The following is a 17,375-nucleotide window of genomic DNA, read 5'->3' as shown; positions in this document are numbered from 1 at the left end:
CTGCCTCCATTGGCTGCGGCGCTGCCTATAAATCACCCAGCCCGACCCAGGAGGCAGAGGGGGGGTCCTGGTGTGCGAGATGGTGCCTGTGAGGGTGCTGGGGGCTCTCCTGTGGGTGCAGCTCAGCGTGGGGCAGCCGCGGAGCACCGCAGAGCCCCAGGCTGAGCTGAGCACGGCGCAGGGCCCCGATGAGCTGCGGCTGGTGGGTGGTGGTGGGCGCTGCGCCGGGAGGGTGGAGGTGAAGCATGAAGGTGAATGGGGCTCCGTCTGCAGCTACGACTTCGACTGGGACACCCGCAGGGGCACCGTGGTGTGCCGGCAGCTCGGCTGTGGCACGGCGGCCACGGCGTCCCCGTACGCTCCGTTCGGGCAGGGCACCGGCCGCATCTGGCTCCACGTTCTCTGCAACGGCTATGAGGCAACGCTGCAGGATTGTCCCAGTTTCGGATGGGGCGAGCACTTCTGCAGCCACGAGCGCGATGTGGGGGTGACCTGCACAGGTGAGGCGGGGGATGCCGGTGGTGCCGGGACACCGGCCGCGTGCTGCAGCGCTGGCTATGGCTGAGGCTGGGCCGGTGCCCTGGTGCAGACGCGTTGGAGCTGAGGCTGGCGGGCGGCAGCGGTCCCTGCGATGGGAAGGTGGAGGTGAAGCTGCGGGGACACTGGGGCTCGGTGGCAGATGACTCGTGGGACATGATGGATGCGGAGGTGGTTTGCCAGCAGCTGGGCTGCGGCTCGGCCACCAGCGCCTACATGAAAGGCAGCAGCTACAGCAGCGGTGACCCCCCTGTCAACATGGCACTGGTGAACTGCCGCGGGCACGAGAAAGCGCTTTGGGAGTGCGAGGTGAGGGGCTGGGGGCCCTATGACGGCTTCCACGACTATGACACTGCCGTCGTCTGCCAAGGTAGGAGCCGGTAGCTGGTGCTGGCAGAGCACAGAGCCCCAGGTCTGGGTTGAAGGGAGCTTAAATCCCATCCAGCTCCAAGCCCTGCCACGGGCAGGGACCCCTTCCACTGGAGCAGCTTGCTCCAAGCCCCTGTGTCCAACCTGGCCTTGAGCACTGCCAGGGATGGGGCAGCCACAGCTTCTCTGGGCACCCTGTGCCAGCGCCTCAGCACCCTCACAGGGAAGAGCTTCTGCTTTATCTCCAACCTGGATCCCCCCTGTTTCAATCTGAACCCATCACCCCTTGTCCTATCGCTGCACTCCCTGATGAGGGTCCCTTCCAAGCATCTCTCTAGCCCCTTCAGACACTGGAAGCTGCTCTGAGCTCTCCATGCAGCCCCAATGTTCTCAGCCTGGCTCCATGCAGGAGCTGCTCCAGTCCCTGAGCATCCTCGTGGCCTCCTCTACCCTTGCCCCAACATCTCTAAGGCCCTCTAATACTGAGGAGCCTTCTCCCGTTCCCGCAGCAGAGGGGCAGGATCCCCTCCCGGAGCTGCTGCTCACGCTCTGGGGGTGCAGCCCAGCACACGGAGCCGGGGGGGTTCTGGTCTCAAGCGCTCCCTGAAGCCGGGTCGTGGGGAGCTGCTCCTCAGGCAGCAGCCCAAGTCCTTCCCGTCAGGGCTGCTCCGATCCCTGAGCACCGCCGCGGGGCCTCTCCCCGCAGGCTTCTCCCGGCTGGTTGGTGGCGATGGCCCCTGCGCGGGGCGGCTGGAGGTGCGGCAGGGCCGAGCGTGGGCCGGGCTCTGTGAGGATGCTGTGGAGCTGAAGGCTGCCCAGGTCGTGTGCCGGGAGCTGGGCTGCGGCTCGGTGCTGGCTGTGCCCGGGGCCGGCCTGTTCCCGGCGGCATCGGAGCCGCAATGGGACGCAGGATTCGAGTGCAGCGGCAGCGAGCTCCTCCTGAGCGCCTGCAGGCAGCGGGCACGGAGCGCCCAGGCCTGCAGCGGCCACGCCAGCATCGTCTGCTCGTGTAAGCAGCGGGGCCAGCGGGGGTGGGATGCCTGCGCCATTCTCACCCCAACCCCCTTTTGTGCCCCAGCCTACAGCGGCTTCCGGCTGGCGAACCACAGCTCGCGCTGCGCCGGGCGGGTGGAGGTGATGGCAGGGGGGACGTGGGGGTCCCTCTGCGCCAGCGCCTGGGACCTGCCCGATGCCCATGTCCTCTGCCACCACCTGGGCTGCGGCCCTGCCAGCGCCGTGCTCCCGGGAGGCTCCTTCGGCAGCGGGAACGGGACCCTGCGCGTGGATGCCTTTGGCTGCAGCGGCAGCGAGCAGCACCCAGGCCAGTGCCCCGTGGCGGTGCTGGGGGAGCCAAGCTGCCCCCCCGGGCACGCTGCTGCGGTCGAGTGCTCAGGTGCGTGCGGGACCCGGGGGGGAAGAGCCTCGTGGGGCTGTGGGGACCCCTCAAGCACTGGGAATGGAGGATGCGGGGTCCTTTGTGGTGAAGGGGGGCTGAGGTGGGGCCCAGCATCGTCCCGGGGCCTTGTGCTGCAGCCCCATGGCACCACCGGTGCTTTAGCACAGAATCCCAGCGTGGTTCGGGTTGATTGGAGATTAAAGCCCATCCGGTTCCAAGCAGTGCCACGGGCAGGGACCCCTTCCACTGGAGCAGCTTGCTCCCAGCCCCCGTGTCCAAGCTGGCCTCGAGCACTGCCAGGGATGGGGCAGCCCCAGCTTCTCGGGTGGATCCTGCAGGCGCTGCCGAGCCCCTGCGGCTGCTGGAGGGGCAGAGCCGGTGCGAGGGGCGGCTGGAGGTCCCCACGAGCCCGGGCAGCTGGGCCGCTGTGTCCGCGGGGCTCCGGGCCCCCCAGGCGGCCACCGTGGCGTGCCGGGAGCTGGGCTGCGGCGAGCTGGAGCGGGTGTACCCCGTGGCGGGCCCCGGCGGCGTGGGGCTGCAGGAGGTGCGGTGCGCGGGCAGCGAGGACGCCCTGGCGGTGCAACGTCTCGGGCAGGGCCAGTGCTGGGAGCGGCGCTGGCGAGGCTCTGGCTCTTGTGTGCTCCGGTGAGTGAGGGAGTGAGGGAATAGTGCCCCGCTATGGGCCGGGCGGTGGGGGCCCCGCAGGCAGCAGCCCCGGTGCATCCCGTCCGTGCCCCGCAGGCAGCCGGCGGCTGAGGCTGGCGGGGGGCCCTGGGCGCTGTGCCGGGCGTGTGGAGCTCTACGTTGAGGGCGCTTGGAGCCCCGTGTGCCAGGACGCGTGGGACATCCCGGACGCCGCCGTCGTGTGCCGGCAGCTGGGCTGCGGGGCAGCGCTGGACGCGCCCGGCTCCGCTCGCTTCGGCCCCGGGGCGGCCCCGCCGTGGGCGGGTGCCGGTGGCTGCGCCGGCAGCGAGGCGTCCCTTTGGGATTGCCCGGCCCCAGCGCAGCGCGGCTGCCGGCTCGGCGGCGGGGCCGGCGCCGTGTGCTCAGGTCAGTGGCGGCCACGGGCACGGGCACGGGCAGGGGCAGGGCGGGGGCGCGCACCCGGAGCCGTGCGGTGACCCCCGCCTTGCCCCCCGCGGCTAGGGCAGCGCTGGTTCGGGTAACCCCGATGCCAGGCAGGCTGCAGCGGGCACTTGGAGCTCCTCTACAACGGGACGTGGGGCCGCGTGTGCGCCGACGGCACCAGCCCGGCCACGGCCGCCGCCGCCTGCAGGCAGCTGGGCTGCGGGGACGGGGGCAGCCTCGGGGCCGGCGCTGCCCCGCTCCCGGCCCCCGCCTGGCTCGCCGGGGTGCGCTGCGAGGACGGGGCCCGCTCGCTGTGGCGCTGCCCCTCGGCTCCCTGGCGCCTGCAGCCGTGCGGGCCCGGCGGGGACGCGCATGTGGTGTGCGCTGAGGACGGCGCCGAGGGGATGCTAGCCCGTCCCCGGGGAGCCCCACACTCACAGGTAGCTCTGATGCTGAGGCCTGCGCCGGGCCGGCCGCGCTCCACGGCCTCGCTTCACCTTGCTCCTCCATGGCCCCGCAGGCAGCCCCACACGCCGCGGCCAGCGGCCGGGCCGGTGCCGGTGCCGACGGTGCTGTGCGCGGTGCTGGGGGTGCTGCTGTGCCTGGCGCTCGCTGCCCTGGCTCTGCAGATGTACCGGGCCTGGGCTGGGCCACGAGGTGGGTGCTGCGGCGCAGAGCTGCTTTGGGGGTCCCGGGGCTCAGAGGGGGGTCATTGGTGACCCCGCTGCTCCTGCTGAGCGCTGCTGCTGTTATTCCAGAGCCTGGCAGAGCCCTGGATGCTGTCTATGAGGAGCTGGACTACACCGGGATTCAGAGGGTCCCAGAAGGTGCCCAGTCGCCCAGGTTGGTGCACGTGTGCCCGTACTGGGGTAGCTCTGCCCCACGGCCCCACCACAGCCCTGGCTCCTGGCGGTGTGGCTGCGGCTCATCCCATGGCGTGTGGGTGTCCCCTGTCCCACTGTGCCCTCTCCCCACCAGGCTCCCCAACAGAGGGCTCAGAGACGAAGCTGCCCTATTACACTGCAGAGGATGTGGAGGAGAGTGACCCCGGCACAGCCCCAGGTAGGGACATGGGGACAGGATCCCGGCAGGGACGCCCCCTTAGGACAGGGGAGTTAATGAGACACGGGGTCCCCTGGCCTGGATGAGCCCAGCTCAGCTGTGGCTCTGGATGAGCAGCCCCAGCGCCCCCCGGGCACCCCTGGTTCTGTGTATGGAGGGGGGGTGACACAGCCAGAGCCCTGCCACGGCCTCCGGGTCACCCCCATCCCCTCCCCATCGCTGCCCCAGGCCCCCCTGCCCTGCCTGAGGACGGACCCCCCGATGGCTACGATGACGCCGAGGCTCTGCCAGAGGAGTCCCTTGGCACTGGGGACACCCCCGAGGGGGTGGCACATGCAGGTGAGTGTCCCTGTGCCCTGCAGAGCCACCTCGGGGGGGGCTTGGCTGCGGTGGCTGGGGGGGAGCAGCAGCAAATCCATGGGGCTGCAGCAAGATCCAGATGGGGTTTAGCGGCCCCCACTAAGGCACCAGCCTCTGCTGCCCCCAAGGTGGGAGCCGTCCCCCCCCAGGGGGCACAGGGGACCCCCCGGAGCAGCCCCCAGGGGACACAGGCTACGATGATGCTGACGTTGGCACCTTGGGGACATTGCTGTGAGGATGCTGCGGCCGCAGCACACGAGAGGCCACGGGGACACAAGTGCGGGTGCTGGAGCTGCCCCCAAGGACGGGTGGCCCCCGGCCATGGAGGTCACCTCTCCGTGCCCAGGACCACAGCACAGCAGCTCCGCAGGTGTCCCTCTTGCAGCAGCGCTGCAGGGATCTGGGTTTAGTTTCACCGTGAATTCCCATGGTTTTCCCTCTCTAAAACTCCCAAGCTGGCTGGAGACTCACTTCCAGGCTGGCACCTTGCTCCCGGGGACATCAACCATCCCTTGGGGATGTGCGGCAGGAGCTGGACCTACAGATGGGTCCCTGGGTGTGAGTGGGGCAGGGAGAAGGGCGGAGGAAGAAAAGGGAATAAGGGCCCCAGCGCCTTTATTTGGCATCCAGCAACACCAACACGCGTGTTCCCAGCAATAGATGGGGTCTATAGAGATCTCTATGGATCTGCTCCCCACAGCTGGGAAACGGGAGAGGGAAGGACGTGGAGCGGTTCTGCCCCGATCCCAGCGGATGCAGGATGCAGGCTGCAGGCAGCAGCTCCTCCCCTGCGCCCCCATGCTTGGGGCAGGTTCCATGCCCCTCCTGTCCCTCCCTGAGCCCTCGGCACTCGCACAGGGGTGCAAGGGCACAGCCAGCCCCTTACCCCAGGGCCCGCAGCGGGCAGGAGGGGCTCCGGAGCTGGCGGCACCCTGTGTCCCCGCAGCCCCTCGCTGAAGGACAAATCCAGCTCCTCCAGGCAGGGGCTGGTGCTCAGCACAGCGGCCAGGTCCTTGCAGCAGGCGCTGCTGAGGCGGGAATAGCGCAGACTGCAGGGAAAGAGCCAGCGCCACCCCACCTGTGGTCAGTACCCGGAGCCAGTGCCCTGAGAGAGCGGGACACAGGGATGAGGCCAGCCCAGGCGGATCCTTTGGGTACCATTGCAGTGCTCCCATCCGCCCCAGGGCTTTGGCTGCCTGGGAAATGCCCAGGGATGCTGTGGGTGCCAGGAGGGTGCTCAGGGATGTGCAGGGTTGCTGGGGAATGCTATGGGAGGTCTGTGGGTGTCCAAAGGGATGCTCAGCGATGCCAGGGGGATGCTGGGGATGCACGGGGGGGGATGCCATGGGGATGCTCTGGATGCTCGAGAATGCCAGATGGTACCGGGGGAATGCCCAGGGATGCCCGGGGGTGCTGGGGATGCTATGGAATGCCTCTTTGGTACCTCAGGGGGATATTCAGGGACCTGTAGTTGCCATGGGGATGCTGAGGGATGCCTGTGGGTGCCATGGGGATACTCAGGTGTCCCCGTGGTTGCCATGGGGATGCTCTGGGGTGCCCGTGGGTGCTATAGGGATGCTCACGGATGACTGGGGCTGCTATGGGGATTCCCAGTGGTGCCCAGGGATACGAGGGGGATGCTCAGGGATGCCTGCGGGTGCCATGGGGATGCTTAGTGGCTCCCGGGGTTGCCATGGGGATGCTCAGGGATGCCTGCGGGTGCCATGGGGATGCTCAGTGGCTCCCGGGGTTGCCATGGGGATGCTCAGGGATGCCTGTGTGTGCCATGGGGATGCCCAGGGATGCTGGGGGATGCTCAGGGACACGCCGCGTGCCGGGCTCTCACCGCAGTGCACGCAGGCAGCAGCCGGGCTGCCGCAGCCCCTGGCAGAGCAGGCACACGGCACGGTGCCTCCCCAGCGCAGTGTCCCCCCATACCAGGCGCTCCAGGCTGCGGTGCTGGGCCAGCAGCAGCTCTCGGGCAGCCGGCACCACTGCAGCCTGGGGGACAGCCCAGACAGAACACCGCCACCGGCCAATGGGCATGGGGGTCACGGAGCTCCGCCCCACCAGCCAATCGGCATAGAGGGTCCATGCCCACCCACCAGATAGCCAATCAACCTCAAGGAACACACCAACCCACCACCTGGCCAATCAGCATGGAGGGAACACTCTCACTGAAGCACAGCCAATCAGCATGGAGTGTCCCCACCTTCCCACACCCCCCTTCCCAGGCAATCAGCCTCAAGGCACCTCACGACCAATCAGCATGGAGAGCACACATTCACCCTTAGCACAGCCAATCATCATGAGGGACCTCACCCACCCATTGCAGGGCCAATCACCATGGGGCGATCCCACCCTCTCACTTCCCAGCCAATCACCATGGAGGGACCCCATCCTCTCACCCCACAGCCAATCAGCATGAAGGGACCACCCCTCCCATGGCCAATGAAAGCCTGGCCTCACCCTATAGCTCCCTCTTATCCACCCTAGAGCAGCACCCATGTGCTCCCCTCCAGCACCCACCCACCCCAGCTCAGCCTCTTACCGGAGCACCTGCAGGTCACTACCAGGGTGCCGCAGCGCCCGGCAGAGCACATCCATGGGGAACGCAGCTCCTGGGGCTGCTGCTCAGCCATGGGACCGGGCTGGTCCCCCGGCATCCAAGGGACCAGAGCTGCAGGGCACAGAGCCACGGGTGGCTTTCACCAGGAGCGCCTGGATTTGGCACCAGCAGCAGAGCTTGGCACCAGCTCTTGGGAGGGACCCCCGTGGCTTTGGAGGCACAAAGGAGCACGAGCAGAACTTGGGGTGCGCTTAAAAGCTCCCATCGGGGCTGTGCTCTTTGCATGCAAGCAGGGGGATGTGAAGCCAGATGAGCCCCTGGGCACAGATGGGTTTGTTAAGGCCAAGATGCTCCATCTCCATTCCTGGAGGCATTCCAGGCCAGGCTGGATGGTCCTGGACAACCTGATCTAGATGAAGATGTCCCTGCTCGTGGCAGGGGGTTGGATTGGATGCAAGCTTTGAAGGTCCCTTCCAACCCAAACTCATCTATGAATCCACGAAAGGACAAGTTTTGGTGGGAGGAGCTAAACCCCAGCAAAGGACAAGGTGTTTGAGGGCAAGGAGCTCAAGTGCCTTTAGAAGCATCCTTTGGGGTGGGAAAGGAGGAATCTCTGGGATTTTGGGTCTCCGGAGGTGTAGTTACCTTGGCACTGATGCTGCTGCCTCGGTCTTGGGGTCCTGATGGTGGAAGGAGCATCCCGGGAAGGTGACAGAGCCCAGCCCAGGCCAGTGCCTGATGCAGAAGGCAAGAGCCATTTGGTCATACAGGGTCAGCTTCGTGTCCTGCAGCTCCACGTCACTGAAGCCCCCAGCGCCCTTTGTGCGAAGCTCTCATCGTTCATCTCTAACAAGAAGTGGAACGTGTCCAACGAGGCCAGCTTCATCCCTTGGCCAGGCTGGGAGGTGCCTCCGTGCTCCCCAGCCACCTCAGCAGCTCCTCCTTGGCTCGTGCTGAGGTTCTGCACCCGATGGTGTTGTCCATGTACTCTCTGCATCCTTGGCTCACCAAACCGCACAGGAATCTCACTGTGACCTTCAAGCCCTCCGGACTCGCTGTAGCTTTCTAGCAACACCTTTACATCCTTTGAGATATCCCTTGAGTCACCAACCACCTCCACGTTGTCCTCCAGCACATAGAGCATGGCTGCAAAGAACTCCTGCAGGTGCAGGTGGGTGAAGCCTTGGTCCTCATGGGGGATTTGAACTACCCCTGTATTTGCTGGCAGGCTCACACAGCCAATCATTCACAGTTGAGGAGGTTCCTCCAGTGCATTGATGATACTCCATGCAAATGGTGGACAAACCAACAAGGAGAGGAACGCTGCTGGATCCAGTACTCACCAACAAAGGAGGGTCTGGTTCAAGTGGTGATGGTCAATGGCAGCCTTGGCTGCAGTGACCATGAGATGGTGGAGTTCAGGATCCTGTGTGGGAGGAATAGAATACCTAGCAAGGCCACAGTTCTGGATTTCCAAAGGGCCAACATTGGCCTCTTCAATGAGTTGCTAAGGGAAGTTTCATGGGAAAGGGTATTAGGTGGTAAAGGAGCTCAAGATTGTTGGTCAGCATTTAAGGACCACTTCTTCTAGCTCAGGATCAGAGTGTCCCAATGGGTAGGAAATCAAGTAAGGGAGCCAGGAGACCAGCAGAAATGGTTAAACAAGGAATTGCTGGGCAAACTCATGGTCTCCCCACGGGCCCAAGATTCCTGTAGCCCCAGCAGGAGCCAGGACAAAGGAGGAGTTTGCTTTGGTAGATGAGGATTGGGTTAGGGATCAGTTAAGCAGTCTGGACATCTATAAATCGATGGGTCTGGGATGGAATACACCCATGGGTGCTGAGGGAGCTGGCGGAGGTTATTGCTCAGCCACTCTCCATCACCTTTGGTAAGTCGTGGGAAAGAGGAGAGGTGCCTGAGGATTGGAGGGTGGCAAGTGTCACACCAGTCTGTAAGAAGGGCAAGAAGGAGGAGCCGGGTAATTATAGACCGGTCAGCCTTAGCTCCATCCCTGGAAAGGTGATGGAACAACTTATTCTTGACACCATCTCTAGACATACCAAGGATGAGGGGGTCATCAAGAGCAGCCAACATGGTTTTACCAGGGGAAGTCAGCTATGATCTTAACATGATAGCCTTCTATGAGGGAGTAACTAGGTGGATGGATGATGGTAGAGCGGTAGATGTGGTTTTTCTTGATTTCAGTAAGGCATTTGATACTGTCTCCCACAGCATCCTCATAGATAAGCTAAGGAAGTGTGGGCTTGATGATCAGGCAGTGAGGTGGATCAAGAGCTGGTTGAAGGGAAGAAGGCAGAGTTGTGGTCAATGGGCAGAATCTAGCTGGAGGTCTGTGACCAGCGGAGCACCTCAGGGGTCGGTGCTGGGACCAGGGCTGTTTAAGCAGCTCCCTGAGCGCCCTGGATGAGGGAACTGAGCTAACCCTCAGCAGGTTCGCTGATGACACTGAACTGGGAGGAGTGGCTGACACAGCAGAAGGCTGTGCTGCCATTCAGCGAGACCCTGCAGGCTGGACAGTCTCTTAGGGGGAGAACTGATGCAATTCAGCAAGGGCAAGTGTAGAGTCTGGCATCTGGTGTAGACAACCCCATGTACCGGTACAGGCTGGGGGTTGACCTGCTGGACAGTAGTGAAGGGGAAAGGGACCTGGGGGTGCTGGTGGGACAGGAGGATGACCATGAGCCAGGAATGTGCCCTTGTGGCCAAGAAGGCCAATGGCATCCTAGGGTGCATTAGAAAGAGGGTGGTTAGTAGGGCAAGAGAGGTTCTCCTCCCCCTCTACTCTGCCTTGGTGAGGCTGCATCTGGAATACTGTGTCCAGTTCTGGGCCCCTCAGTTCAAGAAGGACAGGGAATTGCTTGAAAGAATCCAGCGCAGAGCCACAAAGATGATGAAGGGAGTGGAACATCTCCCTCAGAGGAGAGGCTGAGGGAGCTGGGGTCTCTTAAGTTGGGGGAGACTGAGGGGTGAGCACATCAATGGTTACAAATATGTAAAGGGTGAGTGTCAGGATGATGGAGCTAGGTTTTTTTCAGGATGTCCAGTGACAGGACAAGGGGCAATGGGTGTGAACTGGAGCATAGGAGGTTCCATGTGAACATCAGGAGAATCTTTTTTACTGTGAGAGTGACAGAGACTGGAACAGGTTGCCCAGGGGGTTTGTGGAGTCCCCTACATTTGGGGATATACAAGGTCCTCCTGGACAAGTTCCTGTGGACTGGCACCAGGTTACCCTGCTCTTGCAGGGGGGTTAATCCAGATGATCTTCTGAGGCCCCTTCCAACCCTTGGGATTCTGTGATTCTCTGTTCCCATGGTGCACTCCTTTCCTTGGGATCTTCTCATTGAGGAAGAGGGGGAGAAGGTCTGGCTGCCCTGGGGTCAGAGCTCAGCTCCGATTCAGGCTGGACCAAGGAGGGGGGGGCGTGTCCAGTCCCTGAATGGGCGGGGCCAGGCGCGGCGTTGGCGCGCCCTCTTCCCGCGCTCCCGTCGCGGAGCTAACGGAGCCGTTCCGCATCGAACCCGTTTGTGCCGTTGGGGGCGGCCCTGCACGGGCTGCGTGTGCGGGCGCTCCCGGTGTTTGTGCCCCCGTGGGAGTCACGGTGCAGCAGGGTCAGGCAGGGTCCTGCCATGGGGGACGTGCCGGGGGCCGCCAGCGCTGGGGCAGCCCCGTGCGCTCCCCACGGCGATAACGGGGACGTCTGAAGGCAGCCGGTTCCTGGCTCGCGGTGGGCACAGCCCCTGGGCCACAGGCACCGCTCAAGGGGCCTCTCGGCCCCCCGTGTTTCCTATGTGCCCTGGCTCACCCCTGTTCCAGCACGTCGGGTGCCTTTGCCATCAGCAGCTCTTCAAGGGGAAGCTGCCTCCGCAGCCTCTCCATTCATTTCCCCTGTGGCCGCCGGCGCTGCTCAGCGCTGATGGAGTCCGCCAGGTGAAGCCCGGCTCAAGCGAGCCCTGGAGCTCGCTCCTGCTCCTTGCACCCCCCGCCCCCGTCGGGTGTTGCTGCTGCTCCCGGCTTGGCCCGGGGTCCCCAGCGGCTGCGGATGGGGGCCCCGTGCCCCTCGGCGGCACGAGCGCAGGCAGGTGCCGCTGCGGCGTTATCGGGAGCCCCGCAGGTGGCTGGGGAGCTGCGTGTGGTCGATGCCGACAGCCGCTTGCAGGGGGGGGAAACCGCCTCCTTCCTGCCTGCCACAGCTGCCGGCACCGCCATGGGCCACCTGCAGGCACCGCGGTGAGGCGCTGCTGCCACCTCAGGGCCCCCCCCACTCCGGGTCTGCAGGCACCCTATGGAGGGGAGCACCCCAAGGATGGGTGCTGCTGTGCCCGGGCTCCTTGGGCTTTGCTCCGTGCTGGTCAGCGGCCTGCGGGGTTTGGTAGGTTTTGGGGTGAAAATCCTGTTGCCATTGAAGCTCTTGGCAGGCGCCGCAGCAGGGTCAGTGCCATGGGGGGGGATGCAGGACTGGTCGTGCGCCCTGTTGCAGCACCGGGTGCTAAGGGGGGGGAGGTGTTATTGGTTCACACTGGGGGCATCCGGGCTCCTACCCTCCTGCAAGGCGTGTGATCCGCTGAGAACGGAGCTGAGCCTCATATTTGGTACGGAGCAGGTTATTGGAGCCCGAGGCCTCCCCACATGGGAGATAACCCAACTGATAACGGGCTCAGAAAGGCGCCTCCATTGGCTGTGCGCTGCCTATAAATCACCCAGCCCGACCCAGGAGGCAGAGTCTGGTGTGTGAGATGGTGCCTGTGAGGGTGCTGGGCTCTCTGTGGGTGCAGCTCAGCGTGGGGCAGCCGCGGAGCACCGCAGAGCCCCAGGCTGAGCTGAGCACGGTGCAGGGCCCCGATGAGCTGCGGCTGGTGGGTGGTGGTGGCGCTGCGCCGGGAGGGTGGAGGTGAGCATGAAGGTGAATGGGGCTCCGTCTGCAGCTACGACTTCGACTCGGACGCCCACTGGGCCACCGTGGTGTGCCGGCAGCTCGGCTGTGGCACGGCGGCCACGGCGTCCCCGTACGCTCCGTTGGGCAGGGCACCGGCCGCATCTGGCTCCACGTCTTCTTCTGCAATGGCAACGAGGCAACGCTGCAGGATTGTCCCCATTTTGAATGGGGCCAGCACTTCTGCAGCCACGAGCGCGATGTGGGGGTGACCTGCACAGGTGAGGTGGGGGATGCCGGTGGTGCCGGGACACCGGCCGCGTGATGTGGCACTGGCTATGGCTGAGGCTGGGCCGGTGCCGTGGTGCAGACGCACTGGAGCTGAGGCTGGCGGGCGGCAGCGGTCCCTGCGATGGGGAAGGTGGAGGTGAGCTGCGGGGACGCTGGGGCCCGGTGGCAGACCCCATCTGGGACATGATGGATGCGGAGGTGGTTTGCCAGCAGCTGGGCTGCGGCTCGGCCACCAGGGCCTACACCAAAGGCAGAAGCTACAGCAGCGGTGACCCCCCTGTCAACATGGCACTGGTGAACTGCCGTGGTATGAGAAAGCGCTTTGGGAGTGCGAGGGTGAGGGGCTGGGGGCCCATGAAGGCTTCTACGTCTTCGACGCCGGTGTGGTCTGCCAAAGGAGGAGCCGGGAGCTGGTGCTGGCAGAGCACAGAGCCCCAGGACTGGGTTGAAGGGAGTCTAATCCCATCCAGCTCCAAGCCCTGCCACGGGCAGGGACCCCTTCCACTGGAGCAGCTTGCTCCAAGCCCCTGTGTGCAACCTGGCCTTGAGCACTGCCAGGGATGGGGCAGCCACAGCTTCTGGGCACCCTGTGCCACGCCTCAGCACCCTCACAGGGAAGAGCTTCTGCTTTATCTCCAGTTTGAACCCATCACCCCTTTTCCTATTGCTGCAGTCCCTGACTAATAGTCCCTCTCCAGCATCCTTGTAGCCCCCTTCAGACACTGGAAGCTGCTCTGAGCTCTCCATGCAGCCCCAGTGTTCCCAGCCTGGCTCCATGCAGGAGCTGCTCCAGCCCCTGAGCATCCTCGTGGCCTCTCCTCCACCCTTGCCCCAACGTCTCCATGGCCTTCTTATGCGGAGGACCCCAGCTCTGCACCCAGCGCTGCAGTTCCCCGGCCGCAGCAGAGGGGCAGGATCCCCCTCCCGGAGCTGCTGCTGACGCTCTGGGGGGTGCAGCCCAGCACACGGAGCCGTTCTGGTCTCAAGCGCTCCTGAAGCCGGGTCGTGGGGAGCTGCTCCTCAGGCAGCAGCCCAGTTCTTCCCGTGTCAGGGCTGCTCCAATCCCACACTCCCTGCGGGCCTCTCCCCGCAGGCTTCTCCCGGCTGGTTGGTGGCGATGGCCCCTGCGCGGGGCGGCTGGAGGTGCGGGCCTGCCCCGAAGCGTGGGGGCCGGGCTCTGTGAGGATGCTGGTGGAGCTGAAGGCTGCCCAGGTTGTGTGCCGGGAGCTGGGCTGCGGCTCGGTGCTGGGCGCGCGGGGCCGGCCTACTCCCGGCGGCATCGGAGCCCGCAATGGGACGCAGGATTCGAGTGCAGCGGCAGCGAGCTCCTCCTGAGCGCCTGCAGGCAGCGGGCACGGAGCGCCCGAGGCCTGCAGCGGCCACGCCAGCATCGTCTGCTGGTGTAAGCAGCGGGGCCAGCGGGGGGGGTGCTGGGGGACCCCCTGTGCCATTGTCACCCCCCAACCCCCTTTGTGCCCCAGCCTACAGCGGCTTCCGGCTGGCGAACCACAGCTCGCGCTGCGCCGGGCGGGTGGAGGTGATGGCAGGGGGGGGACGTGGGGGTCCCTCTGCGCCAGCGCCTGGGACCTGCCCGATGCCCATGTCCTCTGCCACCACCTGGGCTGCGGCCCTGCCAGCGCCGTGCTCCCGGGAGGCTCCTTCGGCAGCGGGAACGGGACCCTGCGCGTGGATGCCTTTGGCTGCAGCGGCAGCGAGCAGCACCCAGGCCAGTGCCCCGTGGCGGTGCTGGGGGAGCCAAGCTGCGGGCACGCTGCTGCGGTCGAGTGCTCAGGTGCGTGCGGTACCGGGGGGGGAGAAGCCTCGTGGGGCTGTGGGGACCCCCCAAGCACTGGGAACGGAGGATGCGGGGTCCTTTGGGGTGAAGGGGCTGAGCTGGGGCCCAGCATCGTCCCGGGACCTTGTGCTGCCACCCCATGGCACCGCCGGTGCTTTAGCACAGAATCCCAGCCTGGTTTGGGTTGAAGGGAGCTTAAAGCCCATCCGGTTCCAAGCAATGCCACAGGCAGGGTCCCCTTCCACTGGAGCAGCTTGCTCCCAGCCCCCGTGTCCAAGCTGGCCTCGAGCACTGCCAGGGATGGGGCAGCCCCAGCTTCTCGGGTGGATCCTGCAGGCGCTGCCGAGCCCCTGCGGCTGCTGGAGGGGCAGAGCCGGTGCGAGGGGCGGCTGGAGGTCCCCACGAGCCCGGGCAGCTGGGCCGCTGTGTCCGCGGGGCTCCGGGCCCCCAAGGCGGCCACCGTGGCGTGCCGGGAGCTGGGCTGCGGCGAGCTGGAGCGGGCGTACCCCGTGGCGGGCCCCGGCGGCGTGGGGGCTCAGGAGGTGCAGTGCGCGTGCAGCGAGGACGCCCTGGCGCAGTGCAACGTCGGCAGGGCCAGTGCTGGGAGCGGCGCTGGCGAGGCTCTGGCTCTTGTGTGCTCCGGTGAGTGAGGGAGTGAGGGAGTGAGTGCCCCGCTATGGGCCGGGCGGTGGGGGCCCCGCAGGCAGCAGCCCCGGTGCATCCCGTCCGTGCCCCGCAGGCAGCCGGCGGCTGAGGCTGGCGGGGGGGGCCCTGGGCGCTGTGCCGGGCGTGTGGAGCTTCGTCCAGGGCGCTTGGAGCCCCGTGTGCCAGGACGCGTGGGACATCCCGGACGCCGCTGTCGTGTGCCGGCAGAGCAGTCATTGGTGACCCCGCTGCTCCTGCTGAGCGCTGCTGCTGTTATTCCAGAGCCTGGCAGAGCCCTGGATGCTGTTGATGAGGAGCTGGACTACACCGGGATGCCGGGATACCAGAAGGTGCCCAGTCGCCCAGGTTGGTGCATGTGTGCCCGTACTGGGGTAGCTCTGCCCCACGGCCCCACCACAGCCCTGGCTCCTGGCGGCGTGGCTCATCCCGTGGCGGTGGGGTGTCCCCTGTCCCACTGTGCCCCTCTCCCCACCAGGCTCCCCAGCAGAGGGCTCAGAGACGAGCTGCCCATCACACTGCAGAGGATGTGGAGGAGAGTGACCCCGGCGCAGCCCCAGGTAGGGCATGGGCACAGGATCCCGGTGAGACCCCCGCAGGGACTGGGGAGTGAAGGGGGCACGGGGTCCCCTGGCCTGGATGAGCCCAGCTCAGCTGTGGCTCTGGATGAGCAGCCCCAGCACTCCCGCAGACCCCTGCTTTCTGTGGATGGAGTGACACAGCCAGAGCCCTGCCACGGCCTCCGGGTCACCCCTTGTACCTCCCCCACCTCTGCCCCCAGGCCCCCCTGCCCTGCCTGAGGACGGACCCCCTGATGGCTACGATGATGCCGAGGCTGTGCCAGAGGAGTCCCTTGGCACGGGGACACCCCCGAGGGGGTGGCACATGCAGGTGAGTGTCCCTGTGCCCTGCAGAGCCACCTCGCTTGGTTGTGGTGGCTGGGGGGGGAGCAGCAGCAAATCCATGGGGGTCGGCAGCAAGACCCAGATGGGGTTTAGCGGCCCCCACTAAGGCACCAGCCTCTGCTGCCCCCAGGCGGGAGCCGTCACCCCCCAGGGAGCACAGGGGACCCCCCGGAGCAGCCCCCAGGGGGACACAGGCTACGATGATGCTGACGTTGGCACCTTGGGGACATTGCTGTGAGGATGCTGCGGCCGCAGCACACGAGGCCACGGGGGACACAAGTGCGGGTGCTGGGGGCTCTGTCCCCAAGGACGGGTGGCCCTGGCCATGGAGGTCACCTCTCCGTGCCCAGGACCACAGCACAGCAGCTCCGGTGTCCCTCTTGCAGCAGCGCTGCAGGGATCTGGGTTTAGTTTCACCGTGAATTCCCATGGTTTTCCCTATTAAAACTCCCAAGCTGGCTGCAGACTCACTTCCAGGCTGGCACCTTGCTCCCGGGGACATCAACCATCCCGTGCGGCAGGAGCTGGACCTACAGAGGGGTCCCTGGGTGTGACTGGGGCAGGGAGAAGGGCGGAGGAAGAAAAAGGGAATAGGGGCCCCAGCTCCTTTATTTGGCATCCAGCAACACCAGGATGCGTGTTCCCAGCAATAGATGGGGTCTATAGAGATCTCTATGGATCTGCTCCCCACAGCTGGGAAACGGGAGAGGGAAGGACGTGGAGGGGTTCTGCCCCATCCAGCGGATGCAGGATGCAGGCTGCAGGCAGCAGCTCCTCCCCTGCGCCCCCACGCCTCGGGCAGGCTCAGAGCCAGAGCGGGTTCCCCCCAGGTCCCCGAGCCCTGCGCTGGGAACGGCTGCGGTTGCTGCAGGGGGGCCCTCCCAGAGGAGCGCTCCTGTGCGGAGCGAGGGGGGCCCCCTCCTGCCCGGCAGGGCCCCGCGCTGGAAGCGGAGCCGGGCCATCCCCCCCGTCTGCGGCGCTCCTGCTCCAGGAGGTCCCCGACCTTGAGGCCGGGCTTCAGCGCCCGCAGGGCAGCCAGGGCCTGCAGCGCGTCCTGGGGCAGCCCGGCTGTGCTCAGCCTGGAACAGAGGGAGGAGAGAGCTGTGGGGATCACCCCCGGCTTGAGCTGGGGGCTCAGGGAGACCTGAGAGCAGCTCCAGTGCCCAAGGCTGCAGGGAACGTGGGAGAGGGGCTTGGGACAAGGGCCTGGAGGGACAGGGCAGGGGGATGGCTTGAACCTGCCCGAGGGGAGACTGAGCTGAGCTCTTAGGCAGAAGCTCTTCCCTGTGAGGGTGCTGAGGCGCTGGCACAGGGTGCCCAGAGAAGCTGTGGCTGCCCCATCCCTGGCAGTGCTCAAGGCCAGGTTGGAACACAGGGGCTTGGAGCAAGCTGCTCCAGTGGAAGGGGTTGGGGTTGGAGCTGGAGGAGCTTTCAGGACCCTTTTCAACCCAAACCCTTCCTTCCTT

At 65.7% G+C, this 17,375-nt stretch overlaps 2 protein-coding genes across 2 annotated transcripts in view; one reads left to right on the top strand and one right to left on the bottom strand.

Moving 5' to 3' along the window:
• Positions 1–17,375, bottom strand: part of LOC133221829 (NACHT, LRR and PYD domains-containing protein 12-like) — a 29,834-nt gene that overhangs the window by 7,025 nt on the left and 5,434 nt on the right. Inside the window, 9 exon segments of the mRNA XM_061371021.1 lie at positions 6,639–6,759; positions 6,762–6,793; positions 7,344–7,398; positions 7,401–7,446; positions 7,448–7,472; positions 8,007–8,175; positions 8,178–8,285; positions 8,288–8,409; positions 8,411–8,543. Coding sequence (XP_061227005.1) covers positions 6,639–6,759; positions 6,762–6,793; positions 7,344–7,398; positions 7,401–7,446; positions 7,448–7,472; positions 8,007–8,175; positions 8,178–8,285; positions 8,288–8,409; positions 8,411–8,543 — 811 coding nt within the window.
• Positions 4,239–5,052, top strand: LOC133221828 (cuticle collagen 19-like). The gene is made up of 3 exons (XM_061371020.1): positions 4,239–4,432; positions 4,661–4,771; positions 4,921–5,052. Exons 1-3 carry the CDS (start codon positions 4,303–4,305, stop codon positions 5,025–5,027), a joined length of 348 nt encoding a protein of 115 aa, XP_061227004.1. The 5' UTR covers positions 4,239–4,302; the 3' UTR covers positions 5,028–5,052.

The sequence above is a fragment of the Neopsephotus bourkii genome, unplaced genomic scaffold (assembly GCF_033783945.1).
Source record: "Neopsephotus bourkii isolate Nb327-2 ecotype Australia unplaced genomic scaffold, CSIRO-AGI_Nbou_v1 NB_1557, whole genome shotgun sequence".
NCBI lineage: Eukaryota > Metazoa > Chordata > Aves > Psittaciformes > Psittacidae > Neopsephotus > Neopsephotus bourkii.
This window is presented reverse-complemented; position numbering and strand designations above follow the sequence as displayed.

Excerpts from the sequence above, each read along its gene's own strand:
- LOC133221828 (XM_061371020.1), top strand. The coding sequence starts at position 4,303 with ATGGCGTGTGGGTGTCCCCTGTCCCACTGTGCCCTCTCCCCACCAGGC. Across the intron at positions 4,433-4,660 it reads TGACCCCGGCACAGCCCCAG|GCCCCCCTGCCCTGCCTGAG; the intron begins GTAGGGACATGG and ends TCGCTGCCCCAG. Across the intron at positions 4,772-4,920 it reads CGAGGGGGTGGCACATGCAG|GTGGGAGCCGTCCCCCCCCA; the intron begins GTGAGTGTCCCT and ends GCTGCCCCCAAG.